The following is an 18221-nucleotide window of genomic DNA, read 5'->3' as shown; positions in this document are numbered from 1 at the left end:
TTAACTTGTAACTGAAAAAGGTGTCAGTTACACATTTCTGTTACATCTCTTGTGAAGATTTGTCCTGGGAAAATGTGCAGTATAAACCATGTTTGATGCCCACAAACGCATAAGAAACTACATAGGAGCCAATAGGAAAACAAAACAAAAAAAAAAAAAATGTTCAGAAATCTGTATGTCTGTATATACATTTATCCATCTTCCTTTGGTGCAGCTTGTACCTGTTAAGTACATTTCAACATAGCAGCTATGTGGTGCACACTTTAAAGTTCAATTCAGACCTGGGTCACCATCAGAGGTGAGATTTTTGGCTCTCCTTGGGTTTTGGCTGTTCCAATCACCATCTACTAAAAGAGTCTAAACACTCTTAAACCCAGTGAAGGGATCACATACGCCAGATGAAAGAACTCCTGCTCCACTTAGCATAGGATGGCATGGTAACAGGAGAATAAGCAGAAAAGGACAGGTTCTATAAAATGGTAAATAATGGAAATGCTCATATGGCTGTCAAATGCTGGGTTCATGCAGCTGCTATATGCCAAATTACATGAATGGGGCTGCCTGCACGAAATGCAGTATGCCTGTGTGAAATGCTATATTATGCCTGTGTGTATAGGATTGTTATAGTAACAAAAACAGTTATCACTCCAAAAAAAAAATACATTGCATATTTGAAAGTTGTGCAATATGAACAGGTGAAATTGTTAAAAAAAAAACAAAAAAAAAAAAAAAACACATTTATACAGACATACTCACCCCACAGTAGGTATCACCATAATATATCTGTGGTGGTAAAGGATTGCCATGGTCAGGCCATTTACTCTTTGGGATATTTTTGTACATCCATTGCCGCTTTTCTTCTGACGTGGTAATATCCACTACTTCAAAATCAATATTGTGGGATTCCAAATACTGCATTACTTCCTGTTGTTGCTTCTTCATCTGTTGGAGAGAACACAGGTTTAGTCAATATGCCACAAGCTCATTGACCATTATACTCTAGTTCCAAACAGCTGCTCCATGGCAGAATGGAGTGGGCCTCATTCTGTGCTGTCACTACAGTATATGTGGCCCTTTTTAGTGTGTTTTGGGAGTGCACTCAAACGCCCCTCAGCAATGACAGTGCTGTCATCCACAGCTCCCAGTCACAGAGTGACAATTGGCTGCTGGTAGGACAGGCTCCCAATAATATGATTACTGTGACTGGTGATCACATATTTAGGAAGCAAAAAAAAAAAAAAAAAAAAAAAAAAAACCCAAAATGAAAAAAGTCAGCAGCTACACATACTGTAGCTGCTGACTTTTAACATTAGGACACTTACTTGTCCTGCAGTGTTAATTTTGTCGACTAAATTAATACGATTTTAGTTAAAATACGACTAAAACGAAAACAATTGAGATGACTAAAATATAACTGAAACGGCATTTTAGTCAAGACTAAAACTAAATTGAAATTTGACGTCAAAATTAACACTGGTTTGTAGTGCATGTGCAAACCTTAATACCATAAATAATAACATATTAAATTTTTCACTCCAGCAGTATATAAGGAGTTTGGAAATTGTTAAGAAATTCTTAAACAATGCATTACAAACTACACCCATTAGATTTTAGTAGACTAAAATGTACTGGAGATTAGTCAACTAAATACAACTAAAACAATTGCAGAAGACTAAATTGGGACTAAAAGTAAAATGCCATTTTAGTCAAAAGACTTATGCCCCGTACACACGGTCCGACGTTCCGACATCAAAATCCATTGATTTTTTTCCGACGGATGTTGGCTCAAACTTGTCTTGCATGCACACGGTCACACAAAGTTGTTGGAAAATCCGATCGTGGCGACATAAAACACGTACGTCGGGACTATAAAACGGGGCAGTAGCCAATAGCTTTCGTCTCTTAATTTATTCTGAGCATGTGCGGCACTTTGTGCTTCGGATTTGTGTACACACGATCGGAATTTCCGGCAATGGATTTTGTTGTCCGAAAATGTTATAGCAAGCTCTCAAACTTTGTGTGTCGGAAATTCCAATGGAAAATATGCGATGGAGCCCACACACGGTTGGAATTTCTGACAACAAGGTCCTATCACACATTTTCCATCGGAAAATCCGACTGTGTGTTCAGGGCATAAGACTTAGGCCGTGTACACACGATCAGAAATGCCGCCAGCAAAACTCCGATGAGAGCTTTTTGTCGGAAAATGCGACCATGTGTATGCTCCATAAGTCTTTTTGATTGAGAGCAGGTTCTCTATTTTTCGGTCCGGAAAAGTTCCTATCCGAAAATGCGTTAGTCTGTAAGCAATTCGGACGCGCCAAAAAAAATCACACATGCTCGCATTGAACATTCATTTTCTCGGCTCGTCATAGTATTGTACGTCACCGTGTTCTTGACGGTGAAAAGTTCAGATAACTTTTGTGTGACCATGTGTATGCAAGGCAAGCTTGAGTGGAATTCCGTCGGAAAATTCCGATCGTGTGTACGCGGCATAAAACTAAATCGAAATTTGCTGCCAAAATTAACATGGCTGTCCTGGAATCCAGCGAAGTGGCACCCCAGCCACTATATCCATAGGCTCTTGGGTGCTACCGCCTCTATTCGTGGTAAGGGAGACCGCTTTCTGAATGGTCCAGCAGCGGGGGAAGGAGGAGGGGCTGAACTCCGAGTGATCTCTCGGAAGTGGGGACGGGTACCTATCAAAAACAGGTACCCGCTCCCTCCCTCCGAAAGGTGCCAAATGTGGCACCGCAGTGGGGGGGGGGTATGATGATAAGCAGAGCTTCTACTTTTGGGTGGAACTCCACTCCTGCACTGGGGACCAGGCATTATTCCCTGCTCATTATGATAGACAATGGTCCTCTCACGACCCCTGGGTTCTTCTGCCTCTGAAGACTATGAGAAAAGACCCTGGTAGCTGCTAGTGTCACATCCACCAATAGGAGGCAATGATGAGGACCCAGGGATGTAAACAGAAGAGAGATAATGTGTCAGTTAGAAGGGGTGGGGGTGGGGTTGCTGATATCTCGTAGGTTGAGCTTTAAAGCGGAGTTCCAGCCACAAACCTTTGTTTTTTTTTTAAAAAGTCAGCAGCTACAAACACTGTAGCTGCTGACGTTTAATAAGGACACTTATCTGTCCAGGGAGCCGCGATGTCAGACCCCCCCCCCAGTCAGATCTGTCCATCGGATCGGGTGCAGGAGCCGCCATTCTAACTAAGGGAAACCAGCCGTGGAGCCTTGCGGCTTCACAGCCAGGTTCCCACTGCACATGTGTGAGGCGTGCATCACTTTATGAATGGCCAGCCTGTCTTCTGGGATACGCACAGGTCCCAGAAGACAGCGGGGTGGGGCACTCGCCGCAAAAGAGGACATGACGTCCTGAGCCGCAGCCCGGCTGGAACGGAAGTTCACTTAGTACTTCAGAGAAAAAAAAAAAAAAAACACTTTAAGAATAAATAAATAATTAAAAAAAAAAAAAAAAACCAAAAACGAGGGGTGGAGGGGGTGGTCTTTAAGTTTAAGCCAACTTTTCAAAAGTGGGTGGAACTCCGCTTTAACATTTACCACCAAACGAAAGTACAATTTGTCCTGAAAAAAACAAGGTATAGTTCACTTGGATACAATATGTAGTTACAATGATACGCACAGTTTTACTAACATGTCAAAGTTGCAAAATTGCATTCAGGTGTTAAGGTTAAGGTAGAAAAAGTAAAAACAAAAAAAACAAAAAAAAAAAAACATTATGCAGTAAAAAACTAACTTTCTTTTCATAAAACTGTAATATTGTGTGTGGTGGGTTCTACAAACTCTGGGGCATGTCAAGTAGATGTAGAATGGATCAAGTAGTAAACAGCTAGAATGAAAAAATGTTTACCCCTATCAAAATAAAAAAATTTCACAACACGACAGCACAGTTACAATAGGAGTGACAGCAGAACTAATACTGCTGACAAAAAAAAAAAAAAAGGAATAATCAGCAGAACTCATCACCATGCACGCCAACATCATAGCATGCAACTACTGTAATGCAAACTATTTCCTGTATAAAAAGTTTAGGGGATTAGGCACACAGTTTGTGGGGGGGACCCCACAACAACCCACACAGGCTAAAGAAGAGTCTATGCTGGCAAATCTGCACATTTCACAATAGCATTAATACAAACTGTACGCTTAAGTTGCACAGCAAAATACACAATGCAAACAGTCTTCCATTTACAAACAGCATTGTCTTCAATGCATTAGATGAAAACTGAGAATTCACACAAAACAAAAATGCCAGAAAAACCAAACACACTGCTTATATTCGAAGTTAAGTGATTCCTATTATGTGGCATGCATACCAGAGATGAACTGAACCTTGACAAGTGGTGTTGCTTGTATAACGTGGTGACACTACACAAGCATTGGCACTAAACTGCTACATACAGCAAGTATGTTCTCCATTGTGGTTTCAGATGTTCTAGCAACCATTTTTTTCTAAGATGCAGTGGCCACCCAGCTTGTACAAAGCAATAACAGGCTGAGAGGAGCTGTAAGTGTTCGCATGTATTCGCACACCAGTCTACCTGCTGTTAGGAATGGATGTCAGAGCCGCCTGGATACATCTGTCTGCACCCAGGGGTGCTCATCCAGCCCCAAACAAAAGTAACCACTGGGTATGTGGATACATGTATAAGGACAGCTCCTGTCAGCCTGTCATTACTTTGTACAGGCTGAGCAGTCTCTGCTGTTTGCATACTTCTGTCATTCTAGTCACATAATCAGATGATTCTTGCTGCTGGAATCCAGTGTAGGCATGTCACCACCCATGTGAAGGAGGCCTCAAAAAATGTGTGTTCTGTTTATAGTTCCTAATTATATATGTACATGGGAAGAAGCATACTTGGTCACCCTCAATGCATGCATTTCAGGTTGTGCAGGCTGATACTATATTCTCTCTAGACAGCCTATAATGTGATTCCAGCTGTCATTTAGTAAAAAAATAAATACATACTTTGCCTTTATGGTAAAAGAGGGCAACATAAATAAATAAATGAAACTAGTTCAATATTTGACACTTTTCGATAAACTAACGCATCATGGTTGGATGGATGTAGTAGCAATTCTCAATTAATTCTTAAGATGCTCATTGGATATTTTGGTTCTTTTTGCCTTCCATCATTGAAAATAGTAGCTCACAAATCTAGGTGCTGCCAAAAATGGATGACGTGAATAAGGCCTGATTGTGAAGAGTGGGATATTTTTTTGAAGAAATTAAAACCTATAAAAGTCCAGTAAAGAGACACTGTTAAGTTTTTCTTCACCCACCTGTTTGCCAAGTGTAACACATTAATACAAAAGAAAAAAAAAAAACAATTTTAAGTTTATGATTTTGTGTTGTGTTGCATTCGTAGCCATCTTGGGTGGCAGGTTGGACACACCTGGTTTAGATGGTCGAGTCACTGCCTCTAAATTCAAAATGATATGTGGCTTGACGGTGCCTAGACCTAAACACAGACCACTTGCTACTGCTAGTGAATGATTCCCAATAAGGATATTAGTTCCAAAACGACATGGGGCTTGATGATGTCTAGACTCAAAGACAGATCACTGCTACAGCAGTGAATGACCACCACCAGACACATGAACTTACCACCACTACTGCCTCTAGAGCCACAATCTAACCACTGCTACAGCCAGGGAATAAAGTTACAACACTAAAAAAAAAAAAAAAAAAAAAAAAAAAAAAAAAGTGAACACCGCAGCGAAATTCGCAATACAACAATTAGATGGTGAAAAAAAAAAAAAAAATCAAATAATACTACAGATAGAGAGTGGCCATAATTAGAGCCAAAGCAGAACTGCCAGTCAAACCTTTGCAGATAGTAGCGACCACCACCATGCTACACCTATAAATTAGATACCACAATATTACCTGAATTGCTAAAACATGATCATTACATAGTTACATAGTAGGTGAGGTTGAAAAAAAAAAAAAACACAAGTCCATCAAGTCCAACCTATGCTGCAATTATATAAATCATTAGACATAGCCATTTAAGCCACACACAAAATGAAGGCCACCCACACTTAGGAAACTACTATACAACATTCAGGGACAGTCTGTCAAAGTGGCCACATTCCAACCTAGCTTCCTAATTTGTAAACTATCACTGTTGTGGAAATTTTATGAAGATGTATTTAATATGTATTGTCACAGTGTCTCCCAGTGTTAGTTCTCCCGCAGCCCGCTCTAAAGAGCTGACTGAGGCAGATTGACGCTGGTTGAGAGCCATTCGGTAGTGAAAAGCTCCTTGGGGATGTAGAGAGGTATTTGCAGAGTGGGGATATGTCCGCCAGTGAAGGGCCCCTGTGCAATGCACAGAACAATCGTCTGGGGGGGGGTTCGCTCTGCAAAGACATGATCGATTTAGCGGATGTACGCTCGTGTCACCTCTGTGCATCTGATCAACACATTTGGGGTGCCGCGGCGTGCACCTACAGAAAATCTCCCATCCACACTGGACGGTAGTATAGTCCGGGTATGCTTTGTTCTCTGAACAAAGCAGAATAAGGATTCACGAAAAAGGGGGGTCTTTGAATCGTTGTGTTCAGGAGCAACGTTCATGATCTCAAGCTTCCTGTCTGTAGCTGAAGATAGCTTTCAGAGACAGGGGGCGGGAGATTGTACCCGCTGCTCCTGCCCAGACACGCCCATAAGACTCCCCTAGTCATTATTCATAGGTTGTTGCATAAACTCCTCCTGTTGGAAGGATTTCCTGTGTGAACACTTATATCCTGTGAGGTCATATCCTGTGAGGTAATTTCCCCATGGAGGAAGTGATTGGCTGTTGGGGCGATCACTTCCCGTTTGTCATTGCTTTTGTTGTTTTTGAATAAAAGACCCAGTGTGGTGCTTGTAGGGGGCAGTCGTGCTGAGATGAGGATGTAAGCTGTGGTCATGTCTGTTTACTTGAGGATATGCAGGAAAGAGTGAGATAAGTAAGATGCATTATACCATTAGACGAAATGGGCGCTTACTAGCGCAAAAGAGTATGGTGGGTTTTTCTACGACAATCAAAAGATAAGCAAACCTCAGGATGAGTACCGGATGCTGGCCAAGAATTGAGGCAGTCTAGGGAAAGAGAGTTAAAGTTTTTCCACCAAAGATACCGTCTAACTGAAATGTGCGGGACATGCAGGTAGGCTGCACAAGTCATGCTACCTAATGGTGCATGATGCATGCTGTAGTGCCTTGCCTGGCCCATAGAGCAGGACCTTGGAAAGGCTGCAGATTTAGCAGTCAGATCATTTTTAATTACTTGGTCAGACTAGCCTGGGCTTCAGAAGACAATACAGAAGACAAGGTAAACTGTCCGGGGGAAATCCTAGCTGGCTTTAACAGCTCCTGTATTAAAAAATGATTTTTAAATGTTTAAAAGACCATTTCATTGCTGACTATGATGACTATCTATAGAAAACATTCCTTTCTGCTATTTAGTAGGCTGATATGTTCCAGTAACTAATAAATCAACAAACAGGTCTCTATATTCAAATATTTACAAAGGATCGGAAATAGGGACAACAGCATTACAGAAAACCAATGACAATGCAGACTTGATCAGTTGTGATATGAGAACAACAAACACATAAGAATACTAACAACAGACAATCAACAAAACAATCACTTAACTTGGAGTACTGTCATGTTTAAACTTAAAACAATAAACAGTTCCTAAGTCCCCTTTCACGTGTGCAGCAGTCTCTTACCATATTCTGAAAAGCGATCTAAGGAGAAGTGCTTTCTAGAGAGGGTTAGTGCAGCAGGTTCCAGGCATTAGGGAGATTAGCCTCCAGAATGCGTGTTTTTTGTTTTTGTTTTTTTTTTGCTCCTGAGAGGTTTTTGTATTGAAATTACTATTAATATTCTTGCAATAAAGGCCCCTTTCACATGGGCAGTCCGATAATATCCGGCAATCAGTTTTCAGGCAGATCTGATCAAAAGCTCAATGTTAGTATATGGAGAGATTGGATGTAAACTGTCCATGGCAGGAGGGGGGAGCCAGGCGGGAGAGGGGGAGCAGAGGATGCTCACACGCATCATGGAGAAGTCAGAGAGGAAAAGCCAAGAGAGACGGGAGCACTGAGGAGCTGCTGCCATGTCCTGCCGATAACACAATATGTTGAGCGCCGTGCTGAGGAGCCTCCTGCTTTGTGGCCTGGGCTGCCTGCTGTCCGCCTGTGACGTCTGCACGGGGCTCCATCTGAGGGACACCTGACCGATGAAGAGGGATCCAAACAAAGGGAGGAGGGGGACTGGCACTACACTAAGGGGTAGGACTGACACTATCAGGGATAGGAGGGGGGTGGGGGCAATACACCAGGGGCAGGAGGGGACTGGTACTATACCCGGGGCAGGATGATGGGGGAACTGGCAGGGGGTTCCACTATACCAGAAGCAGGACTGGCACTGAACCAGGTGATTTGGGCTGCCATTATCACAGGCAGGCAGGAGGTGATTTTCACCATACCAGGGACAGGAGGGGGTGACATCATTCTAGTCGCAGTATGGTGGGAACTTGCACAATACCAAGGGCAGGACATGGGGAGAAGGAGGGTAAATGGCATGGTATTTAATTTATTTCAGGTACTTATATAGCGCCGTCAATTTACGCAGCGCTTTACATATACATTGTACATAAACATCAGTCCCTACCCTCAAGAAGCTTACAACCCAAGGTCCCTAACACACATTCATACATATACTAGAGCCAATTTAGACAGGAACTGATTAATCTACCAGCTAGAGCTGCACAATTAATAGTTAAAAAAAAAAAATTGCGATCTCATTCAACCCCTCTGACGATCTCTATTGCAGAGCTTGCCGATTCTTTCATATAACAAGTGGAGAGACTTATCTGCTCTCTCAGCTGTCAAAAGAAAACATCCCAGCAGTCTGCCAAGTTTTTAATATGAAACACTGTGATGAAGCTACAGGTACCTTCTTAGATCAAAAGGGATACACTTCTGTTTGTAAAGAAAAAATCTGGGCAGTCTGCCAAGTTTCCAACAACCTGTAAATGCAGGAAGTTTAACCACTTAAAGTCTAAATCTTTTTCTGACACTTTTTTCTTAAGTTAAAATCAATATTTTTTGCTAGAAAATTACTTAGAACCCCCAAACATTATATATATATTAGCAGAGACCCTAGGGAATAAAATGACGATCGTTGCAATATTTTATGTCACACTGCATTTGCCCAGAGGTCCTTCAAACTCAATTTATTGGGAAAAAATACACTTCAATGAATAATAATTAAAAAAACGAAACCGCCACGAGAATCGTGATCCATCTTCTAAGCAAAAAAATTGTGATTCTCATTTTAGCCAGAATCGTGCAGGTCTACTACCAGCATGTCTTTAGAGTGTGGGAGGAAACCGAAGTACCCAGAGGAAACCCACGCAGGCACAGGGAGAACATGCAAACTCCAGGCAGATGGTGTTGTGGTTGGGATTTGAACCAGCGACCCTTTTTACTGCTAGGTGAAAGTGCTAACCACTACACCACTGTGCTGCCTATACAAGTGAAATGCGAGGGGGGGGGGGGTGACTGGCAATGTACCAGGGACAGAAGGGCAACAGTGGACTGGCACCATATCAGGGGAAGGAAGCTAAGGAGGGTTTGACACCACATCATGGGTGGGAGGACAAGGGGACTGGCAAGATACCACGGACAGGAGAAGATGGGTAATTGGCACCAAACCAGGGGCAGGAGGATGGTGGGGAATTGCTTTTAACCTTGTGAGTGTATTTCATACCTTTTTTACATTAAAATGCGACCATACTGCACTTAGTGCTGCTCTTTCCGTCCTTTGTGTTCCCCGAGTCCATTCTAGCTCCCCCCCACATCCAAAAACTACCCCTCTACCATGGGCGTCCGCAGAACTTTTTTCAGAGGGGGGCACTTCGGCAGCGGCGATGCACAGTCGCATTCAAAGCTTTCTTCAACCGCTAGCAGGGGTTAAAAGCGCCAGCTAGCGCCCGAACAGCGCCGCTAAAACTAGCGCCGCTTTACCGATAACACGTCCAGATGGCAGTGTGAAATAGCTCTTGAAATAATTCAGCTTCTCTTTGTATGGAAGTTACTCAGTCTCAGGCATACCATGCCCATATAAATATAGCCTAGAGAATGTACATCTTTCTATATTGCAATACAGTATAGGTTGTTTTCATCAAGATCAAAATATGGCCACAACAGATGTATTGCAATATAGAAAGATGTACATTCTCTAGGCTATATTTATATGGGCATGGCATGCCTGAGACTGAGTAACTTCCATACAAAGTGAAGAAGATTATATAACACAAATATCTTTTCCAGCAATAGCTCAGCTGTCCAACTTTCCAAGCAATATATATGTCTAAATTCTCCTCCTAACTGGCACTGCTGTTACCTGTGGTTCTTCAGGATATCCTCCTGTGATGCGATAGGCCCAGGCACTGGCAGCGTATTCTCGGCCACTGACTGATTGCACGCACCTGTGGGAGGAGCTGGCGCCGCGCCAGCGAGATCTGCATAGCGACGTCCATACACAGGCAGGCAGCAAATCACGGAACAGCCGAGATGTCGAGCAGAGGCCTGAGCGGCAGAGCCAATCCGATGATCAGGGCGGGGGGGAGGGCGGGGGTGAGGGAGGGAGGGACGGATGTCTGTATTATCTGTGATAAGTCAGAAAAGAGAGCAGCTCCAGGCCAGCAGACTCAGAAAAGAAGTCCACGGTGGCCATTGCAACTGTCTTCAACACCTTCTTACGATTCTGGGGGGGGGCAACTGGCCCTGCTTGCCCTATGCTGCGGACGCCTATTCCCTCTACCTACTCTTCCTAGGCGATAGGTAATCGGTATTGGCAAGTACTTTAAAAAAAAGTTTCAGCACTCAGTGTTAAAAAAAAAATGACTTTGGTGCATCCCTAGCAGAACGTATAAAAAGTCTTGCATTGGTGGCTAGCAAGGATGAGCTTGGGTTTGGTCTGAATCCAGAAGGAAGATCGTGCCCAGCAGCTGCCCATTAACAAAGGGGCAGAGATGCTCGTGACTAGGGATGAGCTCAGGTGTGTTGGGATACAAGTCTGAACTGGCCAGAGCTATCAGAGCTGACAACGGCATTCCTCACTCCACAGCTGCACATACGCTAGGGGTGTGCATATGTGCAGCTGCAGCGCTGGGAACACTGTTTTTGACCGACAGCTTCCTGGCGGGATAGCTCAGATGGGTTCAGACTCGTCTTAACATACTCATCACTGCTTGTGACATCAACTTTATATGGCTATGTGGAAATACCCTGGCTACAGTTGACTGGACAGAAATGACAGCTTCTTTCCAGGTCTGGTTCAAAAACCCAGGTTCATCCTTAGCAGCTAAGTGTAGGTGGGAGATCAATTACCCAATGCCTACACCCAAGGAACCCTTGCAACCTCAGGAGGACCCCTAGAGTTTTACTGAACCCTGGTGGAGAAAGGCTGCTCCAATGTAACTGTTCCCCAGCAATATCATCTAAACCAGACTTTCAACCATGGAGGAACCCTTTCAATAATATTCAGGGCTTGGGTAACTACTGCTAAAAAGGATTTTATATACAAAATTGTGATCAGTAGAAAGAATACCCTCCTATAGAGGCAGCTAACATGATTGCTAGTGGTTAGCCAAAGAAAAAAAAAAAAAAAAAAAAAAAGGGGGGGGGGGTGAGGAGGGAGGGAGGACCACTGGTCCCATTCCATTGGTACCAGAACTATGCAGGCACCATCAGGTGGGAATATAATCCACCATTGTTCAAGGAATCTTAGAGTTCCACAGAACCCTAGTTAAGAAAGACTTTCTAAATTGCACGTCAGAGAAAAAAAAAAATGCCTGTGTACATTGGTGGTCAATGTACTGCTCAAGGAACCCCTAGAAAACTCTGGGTTGAGTAATGCTTAGTACTAAGGATGAGCTCTGGCGTGTTCGCATAGCCCACGTGCAGAGCCCGCCAGGAAGTCGGCACTGCGCTAATCACAGGCAGTGAGACATTTTCCCGATGCGCAGCTGCAGAGATCAGGAAATGTCTCACTGCCTGTGATTAGCGCAGCGCAGTGCCGACTTCCTGGCGGGCTCTGCACATGGGCTGTGCAAACACGCCGGGGCTCATCCTTACCTAGTACACATGATCAGAAAATTGTATCACAAACTTTTATTTCGGACTGATCATACGATAATCTATTCATTAATATGTAGCTTTCAAGAGCTGATAACGACAGTTCATCCAACAAAAGCCAAAAAGGGACAAGGAGGAAAAACATCCCTTTACATTGACGGGAGACAAATCAGCCACTACTCAAGGAACCCCTAGCAATCTCTGGAGGAACCTTAAGATTCCACAGAACCCTGGTTGAGTGAGGCTTTATAAATTGTACGTCAGAGGATATATTTCCTTTTACATTAGTGGTCAATGTAGGTGGGAGACAAATCTGCCACTGCTCAAGGAACCCCTAGCAATCTCTGGAATAACCCTTGGGATCCAAGGAACCCTGGTTAAGAAAGTCTAATCTTTAACATCCCCAAGGCCATGAGAACAGGTGCAAAAAAAAGGTGTTGTTGAAACTAGATTTAAAAAAAAAAAAAAAACACACCACACCACAACACACACACACACACACACACACACACACACACACACGAGAAGAAAGCATGAAAAATAGAAAACGGATTTGGACACTGCATTAAAATTTTTAAAAAAAGGAAAATTAGGAAAAGTAATAAATAATACATTTGGATTATGTTGCACTAAAATGTGATCTCACCTGGTGAACTGAACTACAGCTAGTGATGAATACAGAAAAGTATTATGTATGTATGCGGAGCAGCCAGTGGGAATACAGGAATTCCTAGTGACATTACACAGGACCCATCAGAAAAGTAAGCCCCATGTAAAAGGAGACTTACCGTGGTAGAGCAGGATGAAGATGCTGTGTATACCCTGGTCACCATCCTGTGTAGATGCAGCTCTGCTCCTCCAGCAGCTGTCAATGCAGGTGTCCCCCACCTTCCGGTGTCACGATGGAATCTAGCAGTGGAATGATCCTGAGATCCGCTCCAACCACCCGCACGGCTCTTTAACACACTCACTGACACCAACGGACAACCAAGTGGAACCAGCTACCGCCTCCTCCACCGCCCTCTCTGGGAAGGGAGGAGCGCTGGGAAAGGGCACTGAGCCTCACTTTTCAGCTGCATCATCATCAAAACACATCAATAAGGATTAGCCCGGTCTGTGCACAATACAGCCCATAAAGCACATGGACAGCCGACACATTACAAATCTCCTATTCCCTACACTGATCATGTAAAGCCGACTCTTTGATAAGGCAGTCAACGGCAGTCAGTATTGCCATCTTGTGTACGTGGGTGGTATTACACCATGCTGCTCCTAGCTAATTACGTACTTGTGTTATTTATTACTTATTTATTTTATAAACCTGTTAGCACAAGTACAGCTTATTGAGTGATATTTATATTTGCTCATTGAACATTTAGGTTTATTTTTACTAATTAATTTACTAATTAATTGGTTTAAACCTAAAGACAAACAATGGAATGTATTGCAGCTTACATACTTTTGCATGTGGTTGCTGCAGTTTTTTTTGTTTTTAGTCTGGGGGGAGGGTAATGTTAAGGCCCATACACAGGATAAGAAAATCAGAAGTAAAATTTCGTGCGATGAACGATCGGTCAATTATCTGATCATTAACCACCTCAATAAAATACATTTTCAGCCCCTTCCTGCCAAAGCCATTTTTCAGCTTTCAGCGCTGTCACACTTTGAATGACAATTGCGCGGTCATGCTACACTGTACCCAGATGAAATTGTTATCATTTTTTCCCCACAAATAGAGCTTTCTTTTGGTGGTATTTGATCACCTCTGCGGTTTTTATTTTTTGCACTATAAACAAAAGAAGAGTGAAAAGTTTGAAAAAACACAATATTTTTTACTTTTTGTTATAACAATATCCAATTTTTTTTAAAACAAATTTCTTCCTCAGTTTAGGCCGATATGTATTCTTCTACATATTTTTGGTAAAAAAAAAAAAAAAAAAAATCGCAATAAGCGTATATTGATTGGTTTGCGCAAAAGTTATAAGAAAATTACAAAATAGGGGATAGATTTATAGCATTTTTATTATTTTTTTTCTTTTACTAGTAATAGCGGAGATCTGCGATTTTTATTGTGACTGCAATATTGCGGCGGACATATTGGACACTTTTGACACATTTTTGGGACCATTCACATTTATACAGCAATCCATGCTATAAAAATGCATTGATAACTGTATAAATGTGACTGGCAGGGAAGATGTTAACAATAGGGGGTGATCGAGGGATTAATTATGTTCCTAGGGAGTGTTTCTAACTGTAGGGGGAGGGGATTCACAAGGGGAGGAGACCGATCGGTGTTCCTCTGTACTGAGAACACACCATCGGTCTCCTCTCCTCTGACAGGACATGGATCTGTGTGTTTACACACACAGATCCACGGTTCAGCTGTGTTACCGGGCAACCGTGGTCTTCGCGGCCGCCAGGCACGCGCATCGAGTCCCCAGTGACATGGCGGGCTTGCGTGATTGCCGCCGGCAGCGCATGCACGCCCCCTGATGGGCCGAGAAGGCAAGGGTGTCATATGACGCCCTCCCAGAACGAGAGCCGCGCCGCTTGGCCATCATATGACAGTCGGTAAGCGGCAAGCGGTTAATATAGTGCTTTCGACAGCCGATTCCGACTTTTCGGAGGACCTGAAGATTCAGGCTATAAAATTTTTATTGTGCACGAACACAACGTCCGATTTAAAAACATCGTAAGAGTCAGACTACACATGCTCGGAAACTAAATAATACATTGCAAAACAATACACCACATTACATCGCTTCTGAAGTTGTATTCTGTTGTGTTGGGAATTTCCGTGAGTTGAGTAACCTCTTCACTTTCGATATGAGAATAGCATGCAACAAAAAATGGATGATTATTCATCCGATAATTTGATCGTGTGTACCAAGCTTTGGACTAGCCAATGAATATAAACTTGGCTAACACATTGAAGCCAACTAACCCTTTATAAGCAGTTACAGAAGTAGTTGTTTTCCTTTTAGCATAAAGGTTTTAGATAAATAAAAGCTGATCATTGTAAGCACCTTTGTCAGTGTTAAATGGTTTGTCTCAACACTCTAAATGAACAGCTTTGTCTGTTAACCACTTGACCTCTAGAAGATTTACCCCTCCTTCGTGACCAGGCCATTTTTTGCGATACGGCACTGTGTTACTTTGACAATTTCTCGGTCATACAACACTGTACCTAAAATGTATGGGTTTTTTTCCCCACAAATAGAGCTTTCTTTTGGTGGTATTTGATTACCTCTGCATTTTTTATTTTTTGCGCTATAAGCAAAAAAAGACCAACAATTTTGAAAAAAAACCCCAATATTTTTTACTTTCTGCTAAAAAACATATCCAATTAAAAAAAAAAATCTAATTTCATCATAAATTCAGGCCAATATGTATTCTGCTACATATTTTTGGTCAAAAAAAATTCCCAATAAGTGTATATTGATTGGATTTGCGCAAAGGTTATTTTGTCTACAAACTATGGGATATACTGTAATTTTTTTTTTTTTTTTAGTAATGGCGGCGATCAGTGACTTATAGCGGGACTGTGATACTGCGGCAGACATTCGGACACTGACACTTTTTGGGGACCAGTGACACTAATACAGTGATCAGTGCTAAAAATATGCACTGTCACTGTACTAATGACACTGGCTGGGGGGTGTTAAACATCTAGGGTGATCAAAGGGTTAAATGTGTGGCTAGCCAGTGTTTTTAGTATGGTGCTTTTAATAAGGGAAGTAATAGATTTTATTAGGTCTGAAACAACTAATCGATCAATCGACAACCAATCGATTATTAAATTAATAGATTACTATTTTCATAATAGATTAATCGGCCAGTAACATAATGGGGTTAAAAAAAAACTAAAACGAGTCTTTTAAGAGCAAATCGCTACTGTAAATATTACTTTCACAGGTCTACAGTGAAAGAATGAACCCCTTACAGTAGTGATTATTTGCCTTTTTTGTACTTTAAAGGGCTAATGTTTTTTAACCCCATTATGTTACTAAACGTCTTAGACCTGGTTCACACCTATGTGTTTTTTGGTGCTTTTTGCAGTAACGCACTACAGTTCATTTTACATTGTTCCCTATGGGACACGTTCACATCTATTCTTTTTTCAGCCGCTGCGTATTTGGAAAGGGTCAAGGACTTTTTTTTTAACCCAAAACAGATCAAAAGCAAACTGCATAGGTGTGTACCGAGCCTTATTTCCAAATTTTCCCATCACTGTGGTTGAAAATGAACGTTGATTTGACCCCACTAACGATTAGAAAATCATACGAACGTTCTTAAAATGAAATTTTTTTTGAAGGAAGACATTGTTTGTTTTTTAAATAAAAAAAATTGATCTCTGAGTCTGATGATAGTTACCAAATTCACCCTTTAATAGTATATACAATATATCTCTTCTAATAGTATATACAGTATATATCTCCTCTAATAGTATATACAGTATATCTCTTCTAATGCCCCATACACACGATCGGACTTTCCGACAACAAAACCGTGGATTTTTGTTCGAAGGTTGTTGGCTCAATCTTGTCTTGCATACACACGGTCACACAAATGTTGGCCAACAATTACGAACGTGGGAACGTGGTGATGTACAGGAAGTATGACGAGCCGATAAAAAGGAAGTTCAATAGTCATGCGCCACCCTTTGGGCTCCTTCTGCTAATGTTGTGTTTGGTGAGCATTGATTCGAGCATGTGTGGACTTTTGTGCGACGGACTTGTGTACACACGCTCAGAAAGTCCGACAACAAAATTTGTTGGTGGAAAATTTGAGAACCTGCTAGCCAACATTTGATGGCTGATAGTCTGACAACAAATGTTCAATGGAGCATACACACCGTCGGACTTTCCGCCAACAAGCTCACATCCAACACTTGTTGTCGGAAAATGTGTATGGGGCATAATAGTATATACAGTATATCTCTTCTAATAGTATATACAGTATATCTCTTCTAATAGTATATACAGTATATCTCTTCTTCTCTATTTTTTTTAACTTTACATATTAACTAAATTATACACCACACTTTTAAGGTTATTAACCAATTAAACGATCTGGCAAGGAAGCTGCCATCTTGGCCTCTGTTTAACCACTTAAGGACCGTAAGGATTTGCCCCTTAACTACTTCATATCTCGCATATAGTCAAATGACGTTTGCAGATGGGATCTCCCATCCTGGGCATGCGTCATATGATGTCCTCAGCATCCCGCGGGTATAGGGGGCGCACGCGCGCCCGCAGCATCACTGAGGAGCCGATTCGCGTGCCCGGCGGCTGCTATGTCCGACAGAGCAGGAACGTGGATTGGTGTGTGTAAACACACCGACCCACGTCCTGTCAGGGGAGAGGAGACAGATTGCGTGTTCTTAGTGTATATATATATATATATATATATATATATATATATATATATATATATATATCGGTCTCCTTCCCCAGTCAGTCCCATCCCCCTCACAGTTAGAACACACAGTCAGGGAACACATTTAACCCCTTGATCGCTTTAAATGACAATTTTGCGGACATGCAACACTGTACCCAAACAAAATGTATGTCCTTTTTTCCCACAAATAGAGCTATGGCGATTCGCCCAGGGGAGCCAACCTGCCGCCGCATAACGCCAGCAGCTGGTCGGGAAGTAGTTAATCTTCAACTGTCATGATCCTGCACATGTGATCAGTTATGACACCAGCCATTGGATGGTTTGACAGTTTGGTTGACAGCACAAGCAAATGTGACAGATAGCAATCCCGACATGCCGGGAATGTAACTGTTTTCTGAAACCGTTAAATCAGTGGGTTTACTTCCGCTTAAACGGGAAAAACAATGAGGCTTTACAATTCCCTTAAAGGGGTTGTAAAGTTTTTTTTTGTTTTTTTTAAATAACAAACATGTCATACTTACCTTCTCTGTACAAGGGTTTTGCACAGAGCGGTCCTGATCCTCCTCTTCTGGGGCCTTCTGGGCGCTCCTGGCTCCTCCCCTTCATTGAGTGCCCCCACTGAGAGCCGCTTTCCATGGGGGCACC

The 18221-nt window shown here is 42.3% G+C and overlaps 1 protein-coding gene across 2 annotated transcripts in view; it reads right to left on the bottom strand.

The window, feature by feature from the left end:
- The window catches only part of SH3BGRL2 (SH3 domain binding glutamate rich protein like 2), a 42419-nt gene extending 29033 nt beyond the window's left edge, over positions 1–13386 (bottom strand). Inside the window, exons 1-2 of one of the 2 annotated variants that reach the window (XM_073626847.1) lie at positions 12962–13386; positions 757–942 (exon numbers count right to left, since the gene is read on the bottom strand). In XM_073626847.1, the coding sequence (XP_073482948.1) occupies positions 757–942; positions 12962–13006 (231 nt within the window). In that variant the 5' untranslated portion in view covers positions 13007–13386. Of the gene's footprint in view, positions 1–756; positions 943–4345; positions 4486–12961 lie in introns of those variants that run through there. The other variant, XM_073626848.1, reaches the window with a different exon arrangement.
- Between the last annotated feature and the right edge of the window lie 4835 nt (positions 13387–18221).

Source organism: Aquarana catesbeiana, linkage group LG04 (genome assembly GCF_042186555.1).
Source record: "Aquarana catesbeiana isolate 2022-GZ linkage group LG04, ASM4218655v1, whole genome shotgun sequence".
NCBI lineage: Eukaryota > Metazoa > Chordata > Amphibia > Anura > Ranidae > Aquarana > Aquarana catesbeiana.
Note: the sequence above shows the minus strand (reverse complement) of the source record. Positions and strands in the feature narration are given on the sequence as shown.